Genomic DNA, 19888 nt, shown 5'->3' on the forward strand with positions numbered 1-19888 from the left:
CTACTAAACCATAAAAGAGAGAAGAGAAATAAAGAGGAAGAAGGTAGACCTCCAGGCTCCAGGGAAGAGGCGCGAAATTAATGTCTCTATATTTTAACGGTTCAAAATACAACCAACAGAAAAAATTCGACTTCCTTATATCGAAACTAATATACGATCTGGTATCAGAAGATCATGAAATAGTTATATCAGTTAGAACATAAATAATTAAGTCATTTATCTTCTACGGTATGCAGTTACCGACCGATATCAGAAAATTTGGACTATTTAATATTGGTAAGAAAAGTCAGGACCGATATAAAAAAATGACAATATATTTACGAACTTGCCACCTAAGCGTTGGTCTATCAGTTTCAGACCAAAATTAGTTTAAACCGAAAGAAAATGGGCATTAAAGATCCCATTTTTGTAGTAGTGTGTTAGAATCAAAGTGGAAACCCAAGCTATTAAACACATTACTAAAACCAAGAAAAGAAAATAAAATAGCAGGAAAGAAGCTAGATGACGAATTGGCAATCTTATTTGTGAAAATAAGACTGAATCAAGCTCCTGATCTTATTTTAATTGATTAATTAAAAATACGATACAACCAAATAGTATGAAATTGAACAATGAGTATTGAGCAAAAAAGAAAAACTGTGAAACCACTTCGGACCGAATTACTATTCCGCTCCGGAAGAAATGTTTAGATCGAAATTACATTTCAGTTATAATTTTTTTTTAAAAAATAATCATGGTTTCATATTTTTTTTTTTTTCTTATAATTATAGTTCATAAAAAAAATTCCAGATGCGGTCTACTCAAGTCTTTGTCTGACAGCAAAACAAGAGCACATGTCCGCAATAATTTCTGGAATTATTATTATTGTGGACCCTGCTAGTCTAAAAATTCCCAAGTCATTTGCAGGTCAACACCAAATACAGGTCTCTAGTCATTCTTTCTTTATCACATTCACATCGTGTACGTTAGTAATCAAAGTGGACAAAAAACAAAGAACACAGTACTATTTTAAATGATCATGATTGTGCTGATGGCAATAAACAAGCAAGAAATTTTTTGCCTTCAGGTGCTAACACCATATATGCACACTAGCACCATTTATTCTTGATTTTGCATAGGAGAAAAAGACTCCTCTTGTCACCGCAAATGTCAATTGCTTTTAAAGTTAGCAATGAAATTAAACAAAGCCCTGATGGATCATTATTGTAGTAGGTACAGCACTACAACAACAACTTCCGTGCTATATATTTAATGCAACGACTTGAGGTCAACTTCTTTCAAACCATACATCTCCCTTTCATTATAAGAAGAGCACTCTGTGAGAGAGCAACCCATGACACTCATAACAGAAATCATGGAAACTGTGCTTACTATTCACCTCCTCTTCTGTCTCTTAACCTTATCCTCCTTTTCTCTCGCTGCCATAGCCACTAGTAAAACTGATCTATCAGCACTTCTCTCCTTCAAGTCCCAAATACATGATGACCCATTTGGAGTCCTCACCTCATGGAACGAGTCACTGCACCACTGTCAATGGCAAGGGATCTTGTGTGGGCGGCACCATCCTGATAGAGTGACTGCTCTCCTTCTTGACTCCAAACAATTATCAGGTTATATATCTCCATCTCTAGCAAACCTCACGTTCCTCCAAAGGATGAGTCTCTCAGATAACCAGCTGAGAGGAAGCATCCCGGTAGAGATCGGATACTTGGGTAGGCTACGTTTTGTCAACTTGAGTGTGAATTTTCTTGATGGTAGCATTCCATCTACTCTAAGTAATTGGTCAAATATAGAAGGTATTTCTTTTACAAATAATAATCTCCATGGAACCATCCCATCTAAGTTAGCGCAATGCAAAGAACTTAAAATTATCGATTTGGGGAATAACTTCCTCACAGGAGGCATACCATTGGAATTCGGCCTCCTCCCACAGCTCCAAATATTATCACTGTATGGGAATAATCTCACAGGATCTATTCCTTCCACCTTGGGAATCCTTAGTAACTTAATATATCTTTTTCTTCACCAAAATGATTTTGATGGCGATATTCCAGATGATTTAGGCAAACTTAATAACCTATCAGAACTTGACCTTTACAATAATAAGTTCACTGGTTCCATCCCACCTACCTTAGGTAACCTTACCAAACTATCACTTCTCTATCTTCACCAAAATGGCATTAGTGGTCACATCCCGCCTAGCTTAGGTAACCTTACTAACTTACTGGAACTTACTCTATTCAAAAATAAATTCAATGGGTCCATCCCACATACCTTGGGTAATCTTCAAAGTTTAACAGCTATTGATCTTGCCGAAAATATGTTAAGTGGATTCATCCCTGATGAACTCGGGAAGCTTCAAAACCTCCAGTTTTTTAGCATTTATCATAACAACATTTCAGGTGAAATACCACACTCCCTTTACAACCTATCAGCATTGTATTATTTGGGACTTGGTAATAACAACCTTGATGGAACTCTCCCTTTCGATATGTGCAATGCTTTACCAAACTTGAAATATCTATTCCTCTATTCCAATCAACTCAAAGGACAGATCCCAACATCTATATCCAATTGTTCTGCTCTTAGTAATGTTGATTTAGGTGAAAATTACTTCACTGGCATGATACCATCAAGCTTTGGAGCCTTACAAAATCTTCAAAACCTTGAATTAGAAGAAAATCAACTAGAAGCCAAGAGACCACATGATTGGAATTTCATGGATACTTTGTCCAATTGTACTTTGTTACAAATTTTAGATCTTTCACACAACCAACTACAAGGAGTGTTACCTAGTTCTATAACAAATCTTTCAGCTAGTCTTTTTGAACTCTCAATGGAAAATAACCAAATTTCTGGAAGCATACCAGCAGAGCTCCGAAAACTCAATAACTTAAATATACTTGACCTAGGCAACATGTTTCTCAGTGGCAGCATTCCGGTAGAAATTGGTAATCTATTCAAATTGGGAGTATTATATATGGAGAATAACATGATTTCAGGTCAAATCCCATCTACTTTTGCCAACCTCACCCAAATGACCCAACTATATCTAGATAGTAATGCATTAGAAGGGAGTATACAACCGGAGTTAAGTAGCATGAAATTCTTAGAAATCCTAAATATTTCAAATAATAAGTTGGTTGGTAAAATTCCCAAAGAAATCATGGATATTCCTTCTCTTTCCATTAGTTTGGACATGTCACACAATTATCTAGCTGGCATCTTGCCACCAGAAATTGGTAACTTGAAAAACTTGCAATCAATTCGTGTCTCAAATAACAAATTGAGTGGAGAGATTCCTAGCACAATTGATGGATGCCAGGAACTTGAAGCCCTTTATCTTGATAGAAATCTGTTCCAAGGAACAATTCCAACCAGATTGAGCAATCTAAAAGGGCTAGAAATCCTTGATGTCTCTAACAACTCGCTCTCTGGTCGAGTCCCTGAATTCCTAGGTACAATGAACTTGCAATATTTGAATATTTCTTTCAATAATTTTGAGGGAGAATTACCAAAAGAAGGCATTTTCAAGAATGCTAGTGGTATGGATGTAAGAGGAAATCCAAAGCTTTGTGGTGGACTACCTCAAATGCATTTGTCACACTGTATTTCACAACCTTCCACACAGAGACATCACTTTCGAAGAAACATGTTGCTCATAAGTTCTGTTGCGGGTTCTTTTATTTGCATAACTGCAATCATTTTCTTGTTAGTGGTTTATTATATTAGAAACAACCCCCCTCGAAACAACCCACAATCTGATAGGACTTTGAAATATGGGTTAGAGCTTGTTTCATACAATGATCTTCTAAGAGCTACTGAAAATTTCTCCCAGAATAATCTAATTGGAAGAGGTTCATTTGGAGAAGTTTACAAAGCCGTTATGAGCTTTGAGAATGTGATAACCGTTGCGGTGAAGGTGCTAAACCTTGAGAGACACAGTGCTTCTAGAAGTTTCTTCTCTGAATGTGAGGCATTAAAAAATGTAAGACACCGAAATCTTATAAAAGTGATGAGTTTGTGCTCTAGCATAGACCACCAAGGTAATGATTTCAAGGCTTTGGTTTATGAGTTCATGCCGAATGGTAGTTTGGACACATGGTTGCATCCAAATGCATGTACGAATCGGCCATTCAAAAACCTCAGCTTCGTCCAGAGGTTAAACATTGCATTTGATGTGTCGGCAGCGCTAGATTATCTCCATTACCATTTACCTGCACCAATCGTGCATTGTGATCTCAAACCTAGTAATGTACTTTTGGATGATGACATGACTGCACATCTAAGTGATTTTGGATTGGCAAGGTTTTTGGTTCGACCTGATACCATGCCTTCTCAATCAATGTCGAGCATAGGTGGAATTAAAGGTTCTATTGGCTACATTCCTCCAGGTATATATAGTTGATCTTATTATTTGAGAAGTACCTTCTTTATGTTCCTGCTACAAAATTATTTATAGACTTTGTTAAAGTTCAAAGAAAAAAAATTGGTGAAGGCTGTTCCACTTGCGAGGCCCAAGGGAAAAATATTTATTTCCACATTTATGCTGACATAATTGAGACTTAATTTTATTATCTACCTATAGTTTTTTAATTTACTGTTTTGGGCTATAAAATTTTAAAAAATCATGCGAGCCCGAGTTTTTCAAACTAGGTGAATTATACATATGTTAATAGGTAGAGTCATAGTTCACTATATGCTTCTGTACTAAATTTAGGGTTGTAACTATTAGCTTTTCATTGTCTAGAGTATGGGATGGGTGGTCGGCCATCGGTAGAAGGAGATGTCTACAGCTACGGTGTTCTTCTGCTTGAGTTGTTCACTGGAGTAAGTCCAACAGATGAGAGAATCCAAGATGGTTTGAGCCTTCAGAAGCAAGTTGAGATGGCTTTCCCCGATCAACTCATGGACATAGTCGACTCCAAATTATTCTCTGAAACTGATGGAGAACACAATCTGTATGTACCTGAAAATGTCTATAGTTGTTTGGTTTCAGTGATTCAATGTGGGCTTATGTGCTCCAAAGAGTTTCCAAATGAACGCATTTCTATCAAAGATGTTACCAAGGAGTTGAACTTAGCACGAACAAAGGTGCTTAGGTCATAGAGACTGAGAAAAAAAGGATCAAAAGAGAAGAAGAAGAAGAAGGGCTCCACTAAATCTGTATTATCTGTAAAATTTGGATAGTAGTTGTGGTAATTTATGGTGTTGTAGTATACATGCATGTGTTGTAATAACGAATGTTGTGTCTTTCTATATTAACAAATTTTTTTTTTTTTGGTGGGGGGGATCTGAGTATTTCAATTGAGAGACCTTTTATATGCACTCAATTAAATAAGAATATTGTAATGAGTGAATTGGATTAATGCTGCATATTTATATATTTGAGTATTCTCTTCTTCTTCCGAAGGAACGCATGTATATACCTAATATTAATGATCTCATCCGAGTTTTTGTACATCTATCCATATTACTTGCCTTCACCTCCAAGCTGTGTACCTAGTGTCACCAAAAGTCCGAATGCAAGCTATTAAACCGAAACCTTTAACAAAGGCATAACAATGGTTCCCATAACAAATATGATAAGTGATAACCCACTTTTTAATGAATATAGACCGTACTTATTGACAGTTAACTATATGCTAGTCGAATTTACCGAACTTGTAAATATGATTATATATTCAATTCCTTACACCAAATCTAAATTGTGACAGCTACTGAAAAAATAACTGAATAATTAATTGAGTACATACCTTTGAGCAGAAGTTGTTGTTTATCTGAAAAAGCTGATTGCTTGACCAGGCTATCAGCAACACCAGAAAAGAAATGCAATAAAACTGTAACAAAATATGACACAGGCATTCATACCACTGGAAAGCTAGAAGAGGTAATATAAACTACGTCATGTGTACCTTTTACTGATGCTAAGTATCTGGAAAGGAAAGCAATCAACTTTGACTTGTAATCAAGTAATTGCTGCAATCAACCACTTGCTAAGCATCCCTCGTTAACAACAATCAACCATTGTTTTTATTTGTGCGATAGTATGAACCAGTATGTGCTATGCATAGTACCATAGACTGACTCCTCATCTTTATCAATTTTCTTCGCATTGGTGATTTGCATTTTTATTTGTATGATTTATTGTACGTAGATCGAAGATGTACAAGTCGTGCCTGAACCGTCTTGAATAGCAGAGCAAATGATCGCACTTAGCTAAAGTTGCTTTGCTAATTTAGTCTTTTGTGCTTCATTTGAGAGATAAATAACATGCGGAGCATATTTTTCTTTAATATATCATGTGAAATTTTCAGGACCTGTATTTTTTTTTTGTTTGCCAGCTGTAATACATGAGTGTGATACGATTTTTTTTTTTTAAGCAATTAAACAAGAATAATAATAAATGAGTCCTGTATACAGAAAATATAAATTACTTTTGAGTAAATAGTGTTTCATATCATGTTTTCCAAGTATTAAACAAGTCTTAGTAATTTTAGTGTGGCAAGTGTTAGACGTACACGTGCATACTTTAAGAATATAATGATTTATTTATGTGCAGAGTTAATCAATTATAAGAAAGTATTTATTTTAAAATAGCACTGTCACTGATAAAAAAATATTTATTTTTAAATAATGAACTTATATCTCAAATTTCTCAATTAAATATAAGAGAATTTTATTTTAGTGGAAACGAGAGAAATATATGGAGTTTGTGTGTTAACGGTACTCCAAAGACATTGAAATTTCCTCAAATAGTTGAATATTTTTTGTCCACTAGACATGGTCACCGTCAACGGTACTCCAAAGATTCGCTAAATATCCCCGCTTCTTTTTTAATTAAATCTTACTTTTTAAGTAATTAAGGTATTTCTACATAATTTCTAGTACTTCTATACACTACCGACTTCGGTTTATATATGATGTTTCTTGAACAATCCAGGAGTATTTGGGCCTTGGGCCTTCGGTGCTGTGAAATTCAACAGTTTCAACCTACTTTTTTCCAAGGCCCAATTAAACTAAAATATAACAATTGTTATCTTCAGCATTACAAAATTTGTAACCTGTCTGTCCAACTTACTAAGAAAAAAAAAACACAATTATATTCCTAATTCATAAATTTCATACAAATTAAACATAAAGGTAAAACAAATTAATCAAGACTTGAATTTAGACTTGAATCAAGGTAAAACAAAAAACAAAACCAAGTAAATTCTGGACTGTTGATCTAGGCTTGAATTTATTATTGTGCATCCTGCTAGCCTGGATATTTTTGCAAGTCATTTGCATGTCAACGCCAAATACAGGTTCGTAGTCAAGGGTACGTGTCAATAAAATCTGTTTACATGATTATCAGATTTGTATCAGATGAATAAGGCCGATATGAATATTTTATTCCATTCATTTAAGAATATAATGATGTATTTATGTGCATATAGTTAATAAATTATTTGTCATTAAATCAGTGTGTGGTGTAGTATAAATGTGTCATTCATTGTTGTATTTCCCCCCAAAAAAAGAGATATACAAATAATAATTTTTTCATTGCAAAGATGCACTGCCACAAATTCGCATAGATAGAGCCTTGTATGCTGTGAATTTGACATATTTTTATGTAGAAGTGGAAAGAGCTACTGAAATGTTTCTCAACGACATAAGAAAATAAACATGAGAGAAGAGCACAATATTTTTGAACATTATATAGAGCGGGTCGGCAGGCCAATTTTTTTATTAATATCCACCATAAAATAAAAATTACAAAATATCCATAGTTTTTGGATATTTTCATAGCTACCCAAACTGCTAGGAGTCATGGCGGTTCAATTTCATTCCGAATTTAACCGCTCATCATCTTTTTTACCATACTCTCTCTCCTCTCTTTCTCTCTGTCTAGGTGATTTTGGGGAATTTGCATCTAAGTCTATCTACTTTATTATTATTATTATGTAGTCCAATTAGTTAGAAAGTACAAAATTAGTTCAAAATGTACCAAATTAGTTAGAAATTAGTTAGAAATTGTTATGATTAGTTAATAATTAGTATAATTAGTCATAAATGAGTATTAATTTTTATAATTAGATCATTAGTATAATTAGTCATAAATGAGTATTAATTTTTATAATTAGTATACACTTTTATAATTAGTTGTCGGGTAGTGCTCTAGGCTAAATTAGTATGCATTTTTTCAATTTTCTAGTGTTTTGAGACAATCCTATGTTATAACATGCAATCAATCTCATGTAGTTAATGGTTTGTGCCACACGCACAATGGAGCAAGTGTTAGATATCATACCTCTCCAACAATTGGAGCGAGATAGGCTTGCCAGCTCCTTAGCCACCCTTGTTTAGGTGCCTTAGTAGTTCTCAAAATAAGGAACCTCAAAGTTCACATACCAAGGTGTTAGTCGAGAAGAATATGAGATCGAATGCTACATCTAGGGTCCTCTTTCCTTTCGAATCCTCGAGTCTTGTCTCACGAGTTCGAATTGCTTTGAATCGCTCTAATGCAAAACCTCGTTCAACACACGACTACAAGAATGAGAGAGTATACCGACAGAAAGGTGCTTTTTCTATTAGCGACGGTAGTATTCGCGAGGATATAACGACAATATCGGTCGCAGATATTGTCCCATTGCTATTCCAAATATCAACTTGAATGGAGATAATGGTTTAGTTGGAGAGGAAACGGGTTGGATATTTACTGTCCCATTGCTATTCCAAATTTAATCGTCACGATCAAATTTGAGTTGGGTGAGAGATAGATGGGCTTTAGATTTGTATTAAGTTTCATTGGGTCCTTTTATACATCAAGCACAGGTACAGGCCTATATATGAAGTTTACGTATTGAAAGGGCTAAGAGGGCTGGGTTTAGGGCCCAATATAATAGGAGAGATCGTGACCAGAAACCAATTGTGAAACTGGTCCAACATGGCGTTCGGTCTACCTGTGAGGAGGTTGATCATGTTTTTCTATTTTAAAATTTGAGAATAGTATTGTCAAAATGTTTTTCTATATTTGTGTGTGAATCATATTCATTTATTGCTTGCCTGTGCAGAATTGTGTATGTGATGCATTTGAAATAAGCTAATTAATTCATCAATAGAAATCCAAAAGCCCATCAAGAGACTAGTGATCCAAAGCACTCTTCATATATCTCTCAAGTGCCCGGTCTCTCAAATAATGAAAGCAATAAAACAAGGCTTGATAAAAAAATTCCCTAATCTTGCATTTTGAAGTCTCCAGTCTTACACAAATAATGAAAGCAATAAAACAAGGCTTTTGATCTCAAATTTTCTAAGTTTGGATTTTGCGGTATTTTAGTACTGACGGAGCGAAAATAAGATCCTCATTTTAAAAATAAAGTTCCATTTATATATGTCGGTAAGCTAAATGAATTTATGAAGAAAGAAACAAAATATACAGAGTGCAAAATGGATGCCACTAACAATTTGGAGGGGAGTATATTTGTTTTCTATTATTGAAGTAAGATAAAGCTCAAATATTATTAAAGATAAAGCTAAATATGATTAAAGTAAGATAAAGCTCATTAGTGTGTCGTACTAATATTGGTTTTGGTCGTTGGTTCTACGAATTTTCTTAGTGCGTTCATAAGCTTCCAATAGTGCGTTCTTTCTGCAAAATGATTCAAAATTCGGGTCCCATGTCCCAACTTTCATAGTCGGTCATCTCTAGCCCGGTCTTCACGGGTAGTCTATAAAGTACTCCCTAGGCACAAGACGGACTGCTAGGGCTCCGGTTGTTCATTTCTGCTTTATCACATTTATTTGTGTTAGTACTAAAAGTGAAAAAGCAAGCAATTAAGCACATTACTAAAACAAAGAAAATCAAATAAAATATCTGGTTAAACAGATGACAAATTGGCAATCTTGTTTTTGTGAAAATAAGAATGGATCAAGCTCCTAATCTTATATTTTAGGGAGTTAATAACAGTACCCGCTCTACAGTATTTGCACCATAACTACTATAACTCTTTCAAAAACTGCAAAAACTCTAACACTGATTTTTTTTTTCAAAAGTATTAATACTTATGCAAGAAAGTATTTATACTTATATTTATACATATTAAGTGAACAATTTTTACTTAAATAATTATCTTTCCAATCAAATCTTCTAAATGTACCCGCACCATCAATACCTGTAGGGGACCACTCAAACTTCATTGGTGGGGCGGGGGGGGGGGGGGGGGGGGGGGGGGGGGGGGGGGGGGGCGGGGGTATACACATTCTTATAGGTGATTTTTTTTTCTTTTCAATGCCATCCATATTTTTAACAATCTATAAAAAAATTTCAAATATAAAATCACGAACATCTTCTACGCAATTTTCTTTTCAAATGAGATCCATGATTACGTACTTTCGGGCATATCGTCACACAAGTATTTATGCCTCGTCGTGCAAGTATTTATACCTATACTTGCAAGTATTTTTTACTTATGATACTGGACGAGATCTGAAAATAATAATATCAAATACTGCAAGTATTTATACTTATGCACGTACTGAAGTATTTATACCTATGTGGTCAGTTATTTTTGTTTGAAAAAGTTGTACGCGGGGATGATTGAGGAACTGAAAAAAAAAGATGATCATAACAAGTTACGTATCAAAGTATTAATATCTTATTTTTCAAGTATTAATATCTTATCTATAAAATATAATTAATGGGAACCATAGAGAAAGAGAGCTAAAGGCATTTTAGAATAATAATTAGAGAGAACCATATAATATCCTTTTAGAATAATAATTAGTGGGATCATATAATGAGTGGGATTTGGGAGTACTGAAGTGGAGTGAGTATATTTGAATAATTATTCTATATTTTATTGATAAAATAGAAATACCATACAACTAAATTGTATGAAAGTGAACAATGAGTATTGAGCATAAAAATTAGAATAAATATATTTTTGATAATATTTGACCGACCAACCTAAATATTCGATTTAGTCTCTTTACATAATATGAAAATTAGAGCTCCATTTCATAGCAAATCACATAATTTAGAAAGCTGGGATTGGAATAAAAAACATAGGAGATGCGGTCTACTCTTCAAGTCTTCGTCCGACAGGAAAACATCTTCAAAATTCATGAAAATTGACCGAAATGTAGTCTTGACATCGTAGAACAAGACTGTGAAGTTTTATTTAAAATCTCTAAACAGATCGTGAGATATCATCTCTCAAAAATTGCCCGAACTGCTAAAGGAGTGCTTCTGAGTCCAAATTTGCATCTCTGGTTAACATAGGAAAACATCTTCAAAATTCATGAAAATTGACCGAAATGTAGTCTTGACATCGTAGAACAAGACTGTGAAGTTTTATTTAAAATCTCTAAACAGATCGTGAGATATCATCTCTCAAAAATTGCCCGAACTGCTAAAGGAGTGCTTCTGAGTCCAAATTTGCATCTCTGGTTAACATAGGAAAACATCTTCAAAATTCATGAAAATTGACCGACATGTAGTCTTGACATCGTAGAACAAGACTGTGAAGTTTCATCCAAAATCTCTAAACAGATCGTGGGATATCATCACTCAAAAATTGTCCGAACTGCTAAAGGAGTGCTTCTGAGTCCAAATTTACATCTCTGGTTAACATAGGAAAACATATTCAAAATTCATGAAAATTGACCGACATGTTGTCTTGACATCGTACAACAAGACTGTGAAGTTTCATCCAAAATCTCTAAACAGTGTGAGATATTACCACTCAAAAATTGCCTAGCCCATTTAAGAAAAACAAAAAGAAAAAGAAAAAATTCGGACCGCAAATGTTCTATGCTGTCTGAATTTTTAAATCCAAAAAAATATATATATATTCGGGCCGCATATATTCTATACGGTCCGAATTTTTAATTCGGGCCGCACAGAATATATGCGGTTTGGGTAGAAATAAAAATTTTCGAAAAACGTGGTTATTTATAATAAAATTATTTTTTTTTTGAGTAAAAATAAAAATCTCGGGAAGTTCTTATTTAAAAGGGAAAATTTCCGGTGTATCCATTTAAATATTTGAAATAATCAATTTCCCAATCAAAATATTATAATATTCAATATCGTCATACAAATTTTAAATTTTTTCTCATATCCCCATTTATTTATTTTTCTTTTTATTTAATTATTTAAAATATAAAATGACAATTATACCCTTCCAATTGTAAATGGATATGTCCATTTAATATTTCCTTCTGTCTATCGTATTCATATCGTCCCTTCCTTTATTCGCTAGAAAAACAGAAAAGAAGGATAGTGAGAAGAAGGCCGATTTTTTTAAAAATACCCAGACATTAAATAAAATTATTAAAAATAACCACGTTATCACCAAAATTATAAAAATACCCACCCCGCAGATATTATCCGCGCTCCGTAATTAAAATCCCCCCCGCGGATAATATCCGCTCTCCCGATTAAAAAAGCCCCCCTGCGGATTTTATCCGCGCCCCGACGCTTTTATTTTTATTTTTATTTTTTGGCACAATTTTTTGTTATAAATATTCAGATCAGAGAGAAGTCAGAGAGAGAAGGAGAAGGAGAAAGAGAGGAAGGAGAAGAAGAGAGGAAGAGAAGGAAAAGAAGGAGACGTATTTGTTCAGCTGGTAAATCAGGTATGCACTGTTCATATATATACGTATTTACTATTTATGTATTTATGTATTTTCTTTTCAATGCATTGTTCATATACATGTATGTATACGTATTGACTGTTCACGGACTATTCACCTACTGTTCGTTCATTGTTCACGTACTGTTCAATTACTGTTGGAGTACTGTTCAAATACTGTTCAATCACTGTTTAAATACTGTTCATATGTACTGTTCATTAGCTGTAGAAATACTGTTCAAGTACTGTTCTCAACTGTTGACAATTGAAATCAATAAAATGACCAAATATTTGACATTTTATGAATGTAGTTCACTGGCCATGTCTATTGGAATTTCAGTACATTTTGGAGGAAAGTTCATAAATGACCAGTATGGTGTACGTTACTCCAAACCTCCAGTAAATACGTATTGGGTTGAAAAAAAAATTTCACTAGAAGAGTTGCATTCGCTTATTTATGAAGCGAGCGGCTACAATAGGAATCACTGGAAATTAGAAATACAGTCCCGTATGCTCCAAGCATGAAAGTATCTCAGAATTACATTGGGAGATGAAGGAGCATTCAGAGGCCTGCTTAGGAAGGTTGTGAGGTCCGGTGATCCTCTGTTGGAAAAGATTATATCTTTGTATCAAGCCGATATTATATGATGAGGCAGCAGCTGTGAAGAAAAGATTGGAGCTCAGCAAATGTATGCAAGTATTTCTTCATTTTGAGCAAATTTGGGCTCAAACCACCCAACTAAGTTAATATTAACAAGAGATCTCTTATTATGATTACTAATATGTGGCTTCTTACACGAAAAATATTATTTTTGTTACTAGGTAATTTTTTTTTTTTTTTTTTTTGTACATTTCTTCTTTATTGGTACTGTGATGTATTTATTTTGTTAATGTTCTTTGTTTTTATTTCGGAAAAGCATGTGTATTTTTTAATCAATTTTCTTTAAATAAGATATATCATGTTTTGGACGGCTGTAGCTAACTCAATCAATAGAAATAGATTAGCAAATATAACTCTTTTTCCTACATAAATTTGTCAATTTAATTGTCCAACAATATTGCACAGAAATAAATATATGTAAAAATAATAGACTCTGATGCCCATCAATTTCACTATTTTTTAATATTAATTTAATTAACTTTTACATCACATTTTTATTAAATGTAAAAATCAATAAAACAATTATTAATTTTCTGTTACGAATTGATTGGGGGCATAATTTTCTGGCCATGTAACAACAGAATGTGACCCCAGTCCACACGCAAATGTGACATTTTTTTTGTCAAATACCTACATTTTTTTCTTTGTCAAATACCTACAAGTTGAAAATATTTAAAAATTACTTCCTTTTTTTAATCTTAATTATCTACCAACCAAACGTTACTAACTCAATCCTTATTTATTGTTCAATGCATAAAGTCTCCAATTTTATAAAATTAATTAATGTTATAGATGAGTATGAATCTTAATAGACCAAACACGTTGTATAGTTTTTCTTCAAGCAGGTGCATCAATTAATAAAGATCTGCTTTGGCCGAAAGAACAAATTAACATGTACAATAGTAACCTAGTAGGGTTCAAAAATTCACTTAATTAGGAGCAGCATGGTTAACTTGAGATAACAAATCAAATTATACTAGCATCAGTTTGCTTTCCAGCCTGTTCGACTATAGGATAGTCATCTGCACTAGAATTATGGGACATTTAAAAAAAAAATTGACAAATAGAAATGACTGAGAAAGAAATTGAGCACTTGGAGCACTTGGAGCACTTGGATCAACAGATGCAGCCTGGTAGATGCCGAACTATGGATCAATATCTTGTTTTTCAGGTCCAAACAATTGACCTGAACCATTCAACGTGATCTCCATATCAAAATGTACTTACAGACTAAATTTTACACTTTTTAGAACTTTTTTACTATCTTTTTAGATAGGTAGAATATCACTAGTTTTGAATAGTCTAGAATCTTTAGATCAAGCGATTTTCTACCTATCTAAAAATTAGTAAAAAATATTCTCAAAAATGTAAAATTTGATCTACCAATATATTTTCATATGAAAATTATGTTAAGCAGTTTGATAGTACAGACCAATGTAAATTTGATAAATTGTTTATATTTTGAAAATGGAAATATTGATTGATAGTACGGGCCAATATGTGCTATGCATAGTACCATAGCCTTACATCTTTTATCTATTTTCTTCACATTGGTGATTTACATTTTTATTATTATGATTTATTGTAGATTGAAGATGTACAAGTCGCGCCTGAACGGTCTTGGATAGCAGAGCAAACGATTTCACTTAGCTAAAGCTGCTTTGCTAATTGAGTCTTTTGTGATTAATTCATTTGAGAGAGAAATAACTGGGATAAAAATATAGTTCATCCTAGATGAGGTGAATTTGTGGAACATATTTTTCTTCAATATATCGTGTGAAATTTTCATGACCTGTATTTTTTTTGGTTTGTCAGCTATAATACATGAGTCTGAATGTCTGATACATTTTTTTATGTAGCAATTAAAAACGAGAATAATGATAATTTTAGTGTGCTAACCAATTGTTTTGTTCAACATGGGATTCTCTAATTCGAAAAAAACTATAATTTCATAGCCCAGTCATCCTTTTATGCATGACTCATATTCCAAAAACTCCATCAGTGCGTTCACTGTACGTAAAATGAACTTTCATAGCAGCCACGGTTAGAAGGAAAACAAAAATAGTCAGTTGCTACTTCGCGCGCAGCACAAGTTAGGTAGAAGGAAGACGAAAATAGTCGGTTTGTAATACCATTCAAAAGTAGCTAGAAGGAAAAGAATAATTCCAGTAGTCCATAGAAGCTGACGAAATAGCAGTTAGCACTAGAACGACTCATGAGGGAATATCTTGTAGTCAACTTCATTAATTTTTAACTATAAGAAGAGCAGCACTATGTGAGAGATAAACCCATTGCCTTCATTACACAAATCATGGAACGTTGTTATAGAGTGCTCACTATTCACCTCCTCTTAAATCTCTTAACCTTATCCTCATTTTCTCTCGCTGCCATAGTAACCACTAGTAAAACTGATCTATCAGCACTTCTCTCCTTCAAGTCCCAAATCCATGATGACCCATTTGGAGTCCTCTCCTCATGGAACGAGTCACTGCACCACTGTCAATGGCAAGGGATCTTGTGTGGCCGCCACCATCCTGATAGAGTGACTGCTCTCATTCTCGACTCCAAACAATTGTCAGGTTATATATCTCCATCTCTAGCAAACCTCACGTTCCTCCAAAGAATAAGTCTCTCTGATAACCAACTGAGAGGAAGTATCCCGGTAGAGATCGGATACTTGGGTAGGCTACGTTTTGTCAACTTGAGTGTGAATTTTCTCGATGGTAGCATTCCATCTACTCTAAGTAATTGCTCAAATCTAGAACTTATTCATTTAAGAAATAATAATCTCCATGGAACCATTCCATCTCACTTAGCGCAATGCAAAGAATTAGAAAAAATTGGTCTGGGCAATAACATTCTCACAGGAGGCATACCATTGGAATTCGGCCTCCTCCCACAGCTCCAAATATTATCACTGTATGGCAATAATCTCATAGGTTCCATCCCACCTACCTTAGGTAACCTTACCAAACTGTCACTTCTCTATCTTAACCAAAATAACATTAGTGGTCACATCCCGCCTGGCTTAGGCAACCTTACTAACTTACTGCAACTTTCTCTTTCTAAAAATAAATTCTATGGTTCCATCCCACATACCTTGGGTAATCTTCAAAGTTTAACAGCTATTGATCTTTCCGAAAATATGTTAAGTGGATTCATACCTGACGGACTTGGGAGGCTTCAAAACCTCCAGTTTTTTAACATTTATCATAACAACATTTCGGGTGAAATACCACACTCAATTTATAACCTATCAGCATTGTCTACCATGGAACTTGGTTATAACCAGCTTGATGGAACTCTACCTTTTGATATGTGCAATTCTTTACCAAACTTGAAATATTTACGCCTCTATGACAATCAACTCAAAGGACAGATCCCACAATCCATATCCAATTGTTCTTCTCTTATTGCAGTTGAATTAGATTATAATTACTTCACTGGCGTGATACCATCTAGCTTAGGAGCCTTAGAAAATCTTCAAATAGTGGTTTTGTCTTTTAATCAACTAGAAGCCAAGAGGCCACTTGACTGGAGTTTCATGGATGCTTTGACAAATTGTACTTTGTTAGAATTGTTACGACTTGACAACATCCAACTACAAGGAGTTTTACCTAGTTCTATAACAAACCTTTCTAATAGTCTTCTTAAACTCACACTGTCTAGTAACCTAATTTCTGGAAGCATACCAGCAGAGCTCCGAAAACTCAACAACTTAAACACGCTTGACCTAGGCAACATGTTTCTCAGTGGCAGCATTCCGGTAGAAATTGGTAATCTTTTCAAACTAGGAGAATTAGATCTGAATAGTAACATGATTTCAGGTCAAATCCCCGTAACTCTTGCCAACCTCACCCAAATGACCAAGCTATCTCTAGAAAATAATGCATTAGAAGGGAGTATACCACCAGAGTTAAGTAACATGAAAATCTTAGAACTCTTGAAGTTTTCAAATAATAAGTTGGTAGGTGAAATTCCCAAAGAAATCATGGATCTTCCTTCTCTTTCCATTACTTTGGACTTGTCACACAATTATCTAACTGGCATCTTGTCATCAGAAATTGGTAACTTGAAAAACCTACAATCAATTCGTCTCTCGAATAACAAGTTGGGTGGAGAGATTCCTACCACAATTGATGGATGCGAAGTACTTCAAGCCCTTTATCTTGGTAGCAATCTGTTCCAAGGAACAATTCCAACCAAATTAAGCAATTTAAAAGGGCTGCAAACCATTGATGTCTCTAACAACTCACTCTCTGGTCGAGTTCCTGAATTCCTGGGTACAATGAATTTGCAATATTTGAATATCTCTTTCAATAATTTCGAGGGCGAATTACCAAAAGAAGGCATTTTCAAGAATGCCAGTGGTCTAGATGTAAGAGGAAATCCAAAGCTTTGTGGTGGAGTACCCCAAATGCATTTGCCACAATGCATTTCACAACCTTCCACACAGAGACATCACTTTCGAAGAAAAATGGTGCTCATAAGTTCTATTGTTGGTTCTTTTATTTGCATAACAGCAATAATTTGCTTGGTAGTGATTTATTATACTAGAAAAAACCCTCGAAACAAACCCCAATCTGATAAAGCTTTGAAATATGGGTTAGAGCCTATTTCATTCAACGACCTTCTTAGAGCTACTGAAAATTTCTCCCCAAATAATTTAATTGGAAAAGGTTCATTTGGAGAAGTTTACAAAGCCGTTATGAGCTTCGAGAATGTGACAACTGTTGCGGTGAAAGTGCTAAACCTTGAGAAACACAATGCTTCTAGAAGTTTCTTTTCTGAATGCGAGGCATTAAAAAATGTGAGACACCGGAACCTCATAAAAGTGCTGAGTTTGTGCTCTAGCATAGACCACCAAGGTAATGATTTCAAGGCTTTGGTTTTTGAGTTCATGCCAAATGGTAGCTTGGCCACATGGTTGCATCCAAATGCATGTACGGATCGGCCATTCAGAAGCCTCAGCTTCGTCCAGAGGTTGAACATTGCATTTGATGTGGCGGCAGCAGTAGATTATCTCCATTACCATTTAGCTGTACCAATCGTGCATTGTGATCTCAAACCTAGTAATGTACTTTTGGATGATAACATGACTGCACATGTGGGTGATTTTGGATTAGCAAGGTTTTTGGTTCGACCTGATACCATGTCTTCTCAATCAATGTCAAGCACCGGTGGAATCAAAGGTTCTATTGGCTACATTCCTCCAGGTATATATAGCGGGGCTTATTATTTGATAAGTACTTTTTTTTACATGTCCCTGCGACACAATTATTCATCGACTTTGTTAAGGTTCAAAGAAAAAAAATGGTCAAATTTGTTCCACTGACGGGGCTAAAGGGAAACATATTTATTGCCTCATTTATACTGATATGATTCAGACTTAATTTTATTATCTTTCTATACTTCTTTAATTTACCGTTTTAGGCTATATATAAAAATTTTAAAAATCATGTGAGCCCAAGTTTTTGAAACTAGGTGAATTATACAGATGTTAATAGGTAGAGTCACAGGTCACTATACTTATGTACTAAATTTAGGGCTGTAACTATTTACTTTTCATTGTCTAGAGTATGGGATGGGTGGTCGGCCATCGGTAGAAGGAGATGTTTATAGCTACGGCATTCTCTTGCTTGAGTTGTTCACTGGAGTAAGTCCAACCGATGAGAGAATCATAGATGGTTTAAGCCTTCAGAAGCAAGTTGAGATGGCTTTCCCTGACCAAGTCATGGACATAGTCGACCCCAAATTATTCTCTGAAATTGATGGAGAACACAATCTGGATACACCTGAAAATGTCTATAGTTGTTTGGTTCCAGTGATTCAATGTGGGCTAATGTGTTGCAAAGAGTCTCCAAAAGAACGCATTTCTATCAAAGATGTTACCAAGGAGTTGAACTTAGCACGAACAAAAGTGCTTAGGCAATAGACACAGAGAAAAATATGATCAAAAGAGAAGAAGGGCTCCCCTAAATATGTATTATATGTAAAATTTGGATAACTGTTGTTGTAATTTATGGTGTTGTAGTATATATGTTGTAATAACAAATATTATTTATTTCTAATTGACAAATAAGGGGGGCCTCTTAAGTATTTCAATTGAAAGACCTTTTATATATATGCACTCAATTAAATAAGAATATTGTAATGAGTGAATTGGATTAATGATGCATATTTATATATTGGATTATTCGAGCTCTTATTCTTCCGGAGGAACGCATGTAAATGCCTAATATTAATGATCTCATCAGAGTTTTTTTTCATGATCCATATTAGTTGCCTTCACCTCTGAGCTGTCTGCCAAGTGTCACAAACAGGCCGAATGAAAGCTATCAAACCGAAACCTTGAACAAAGGCATCAAACACTGGTTCCCATAACAAATCATAAAGTGATAACCCACTTTTTAATGAATATAGACCGTACTTATTGACAGTCAACTATATTCTAGTCGAATTTACAGAACTGTAAATATGATTATATATTCAATTCCTTACGAAATCTAAATTGTGACAGCTATATAATGCAAAATAACTGAAGAATTAATTGAACATATCTGAAGTAGCTGAAGCTGTTGTATATCTGAATAAGGTGATTGCTTGA

At 34.5% G+C, this 19888-nt stretch overlaps 2 protein-coding genes and 1 long non-coding RNA gene across 4 annotated transcripts in view; 1 reads left to right on the plus strand and 2 right to left on the minus strand.

The window, feature by feature from the left end:
• Nucleotides 1-19888, minus strand: part of LOC144548975 (uncharacterized) — a 125476-nt gene that overhangs the window by 88194 nt on the left and 17394 nt on the right. The window lies entirely within an intron of this gene.
• LOC144548959 (uncharacterized) lies at nt 1272-19595 on the plus strand. Of its 2 annotated transcripts, none has more exons than XM_078297696.1 (2): nt 1272-4394; nt 18858-19595. In XM_078297696.1, the coding sequence occupies exons 1-2, from the start codon at nt 1334-1336 to the stop codon at nt 19214-19216; spliced, it is 3420 nt and encodes a 1139-aa protein (XP_078153822.1). In that variant the 5' UTR covers nt 1272-1333; the 3' UTR covers nt 19217-19595. The 2 variants fall into 2 exon arrangements, with proteins under 2 accessions (XP_078153822.1, XP_078153823.1); XM_078297697.1 differs by lacking the exon at nt 1272-4394 and adding an exon at nt 15547-18497 and having other exon boundaries at nt 18858-19594.
• Nucleotides 5582-15014, minus strand: LOC144548991 (uncharacterized). Its single transcript, XR_013509535.1, has 2 exons — nt 14714-15014; nt 5582-5732 (listed from the first exon to the last, which is right to left on the minus strand). It is a non-coding gene; the product is annotated as an uncharacterized LOC144548991 (long non-coding RNA).

This window comes from Carex rostrata, chromosome 34 (genome assembly GCF_964058835.1).
Source record: "Carex rostrata chromosome 34, lpCarRost1.2, whole genome shotgun sequence".
In the NCBI taxonomy this organism is placed as follows: Eukaryota; Viridiplantae; Streptophyta; class Magnoliopsida; order Poales; family Cyperaceae; genus Carex; species Carex rostrata.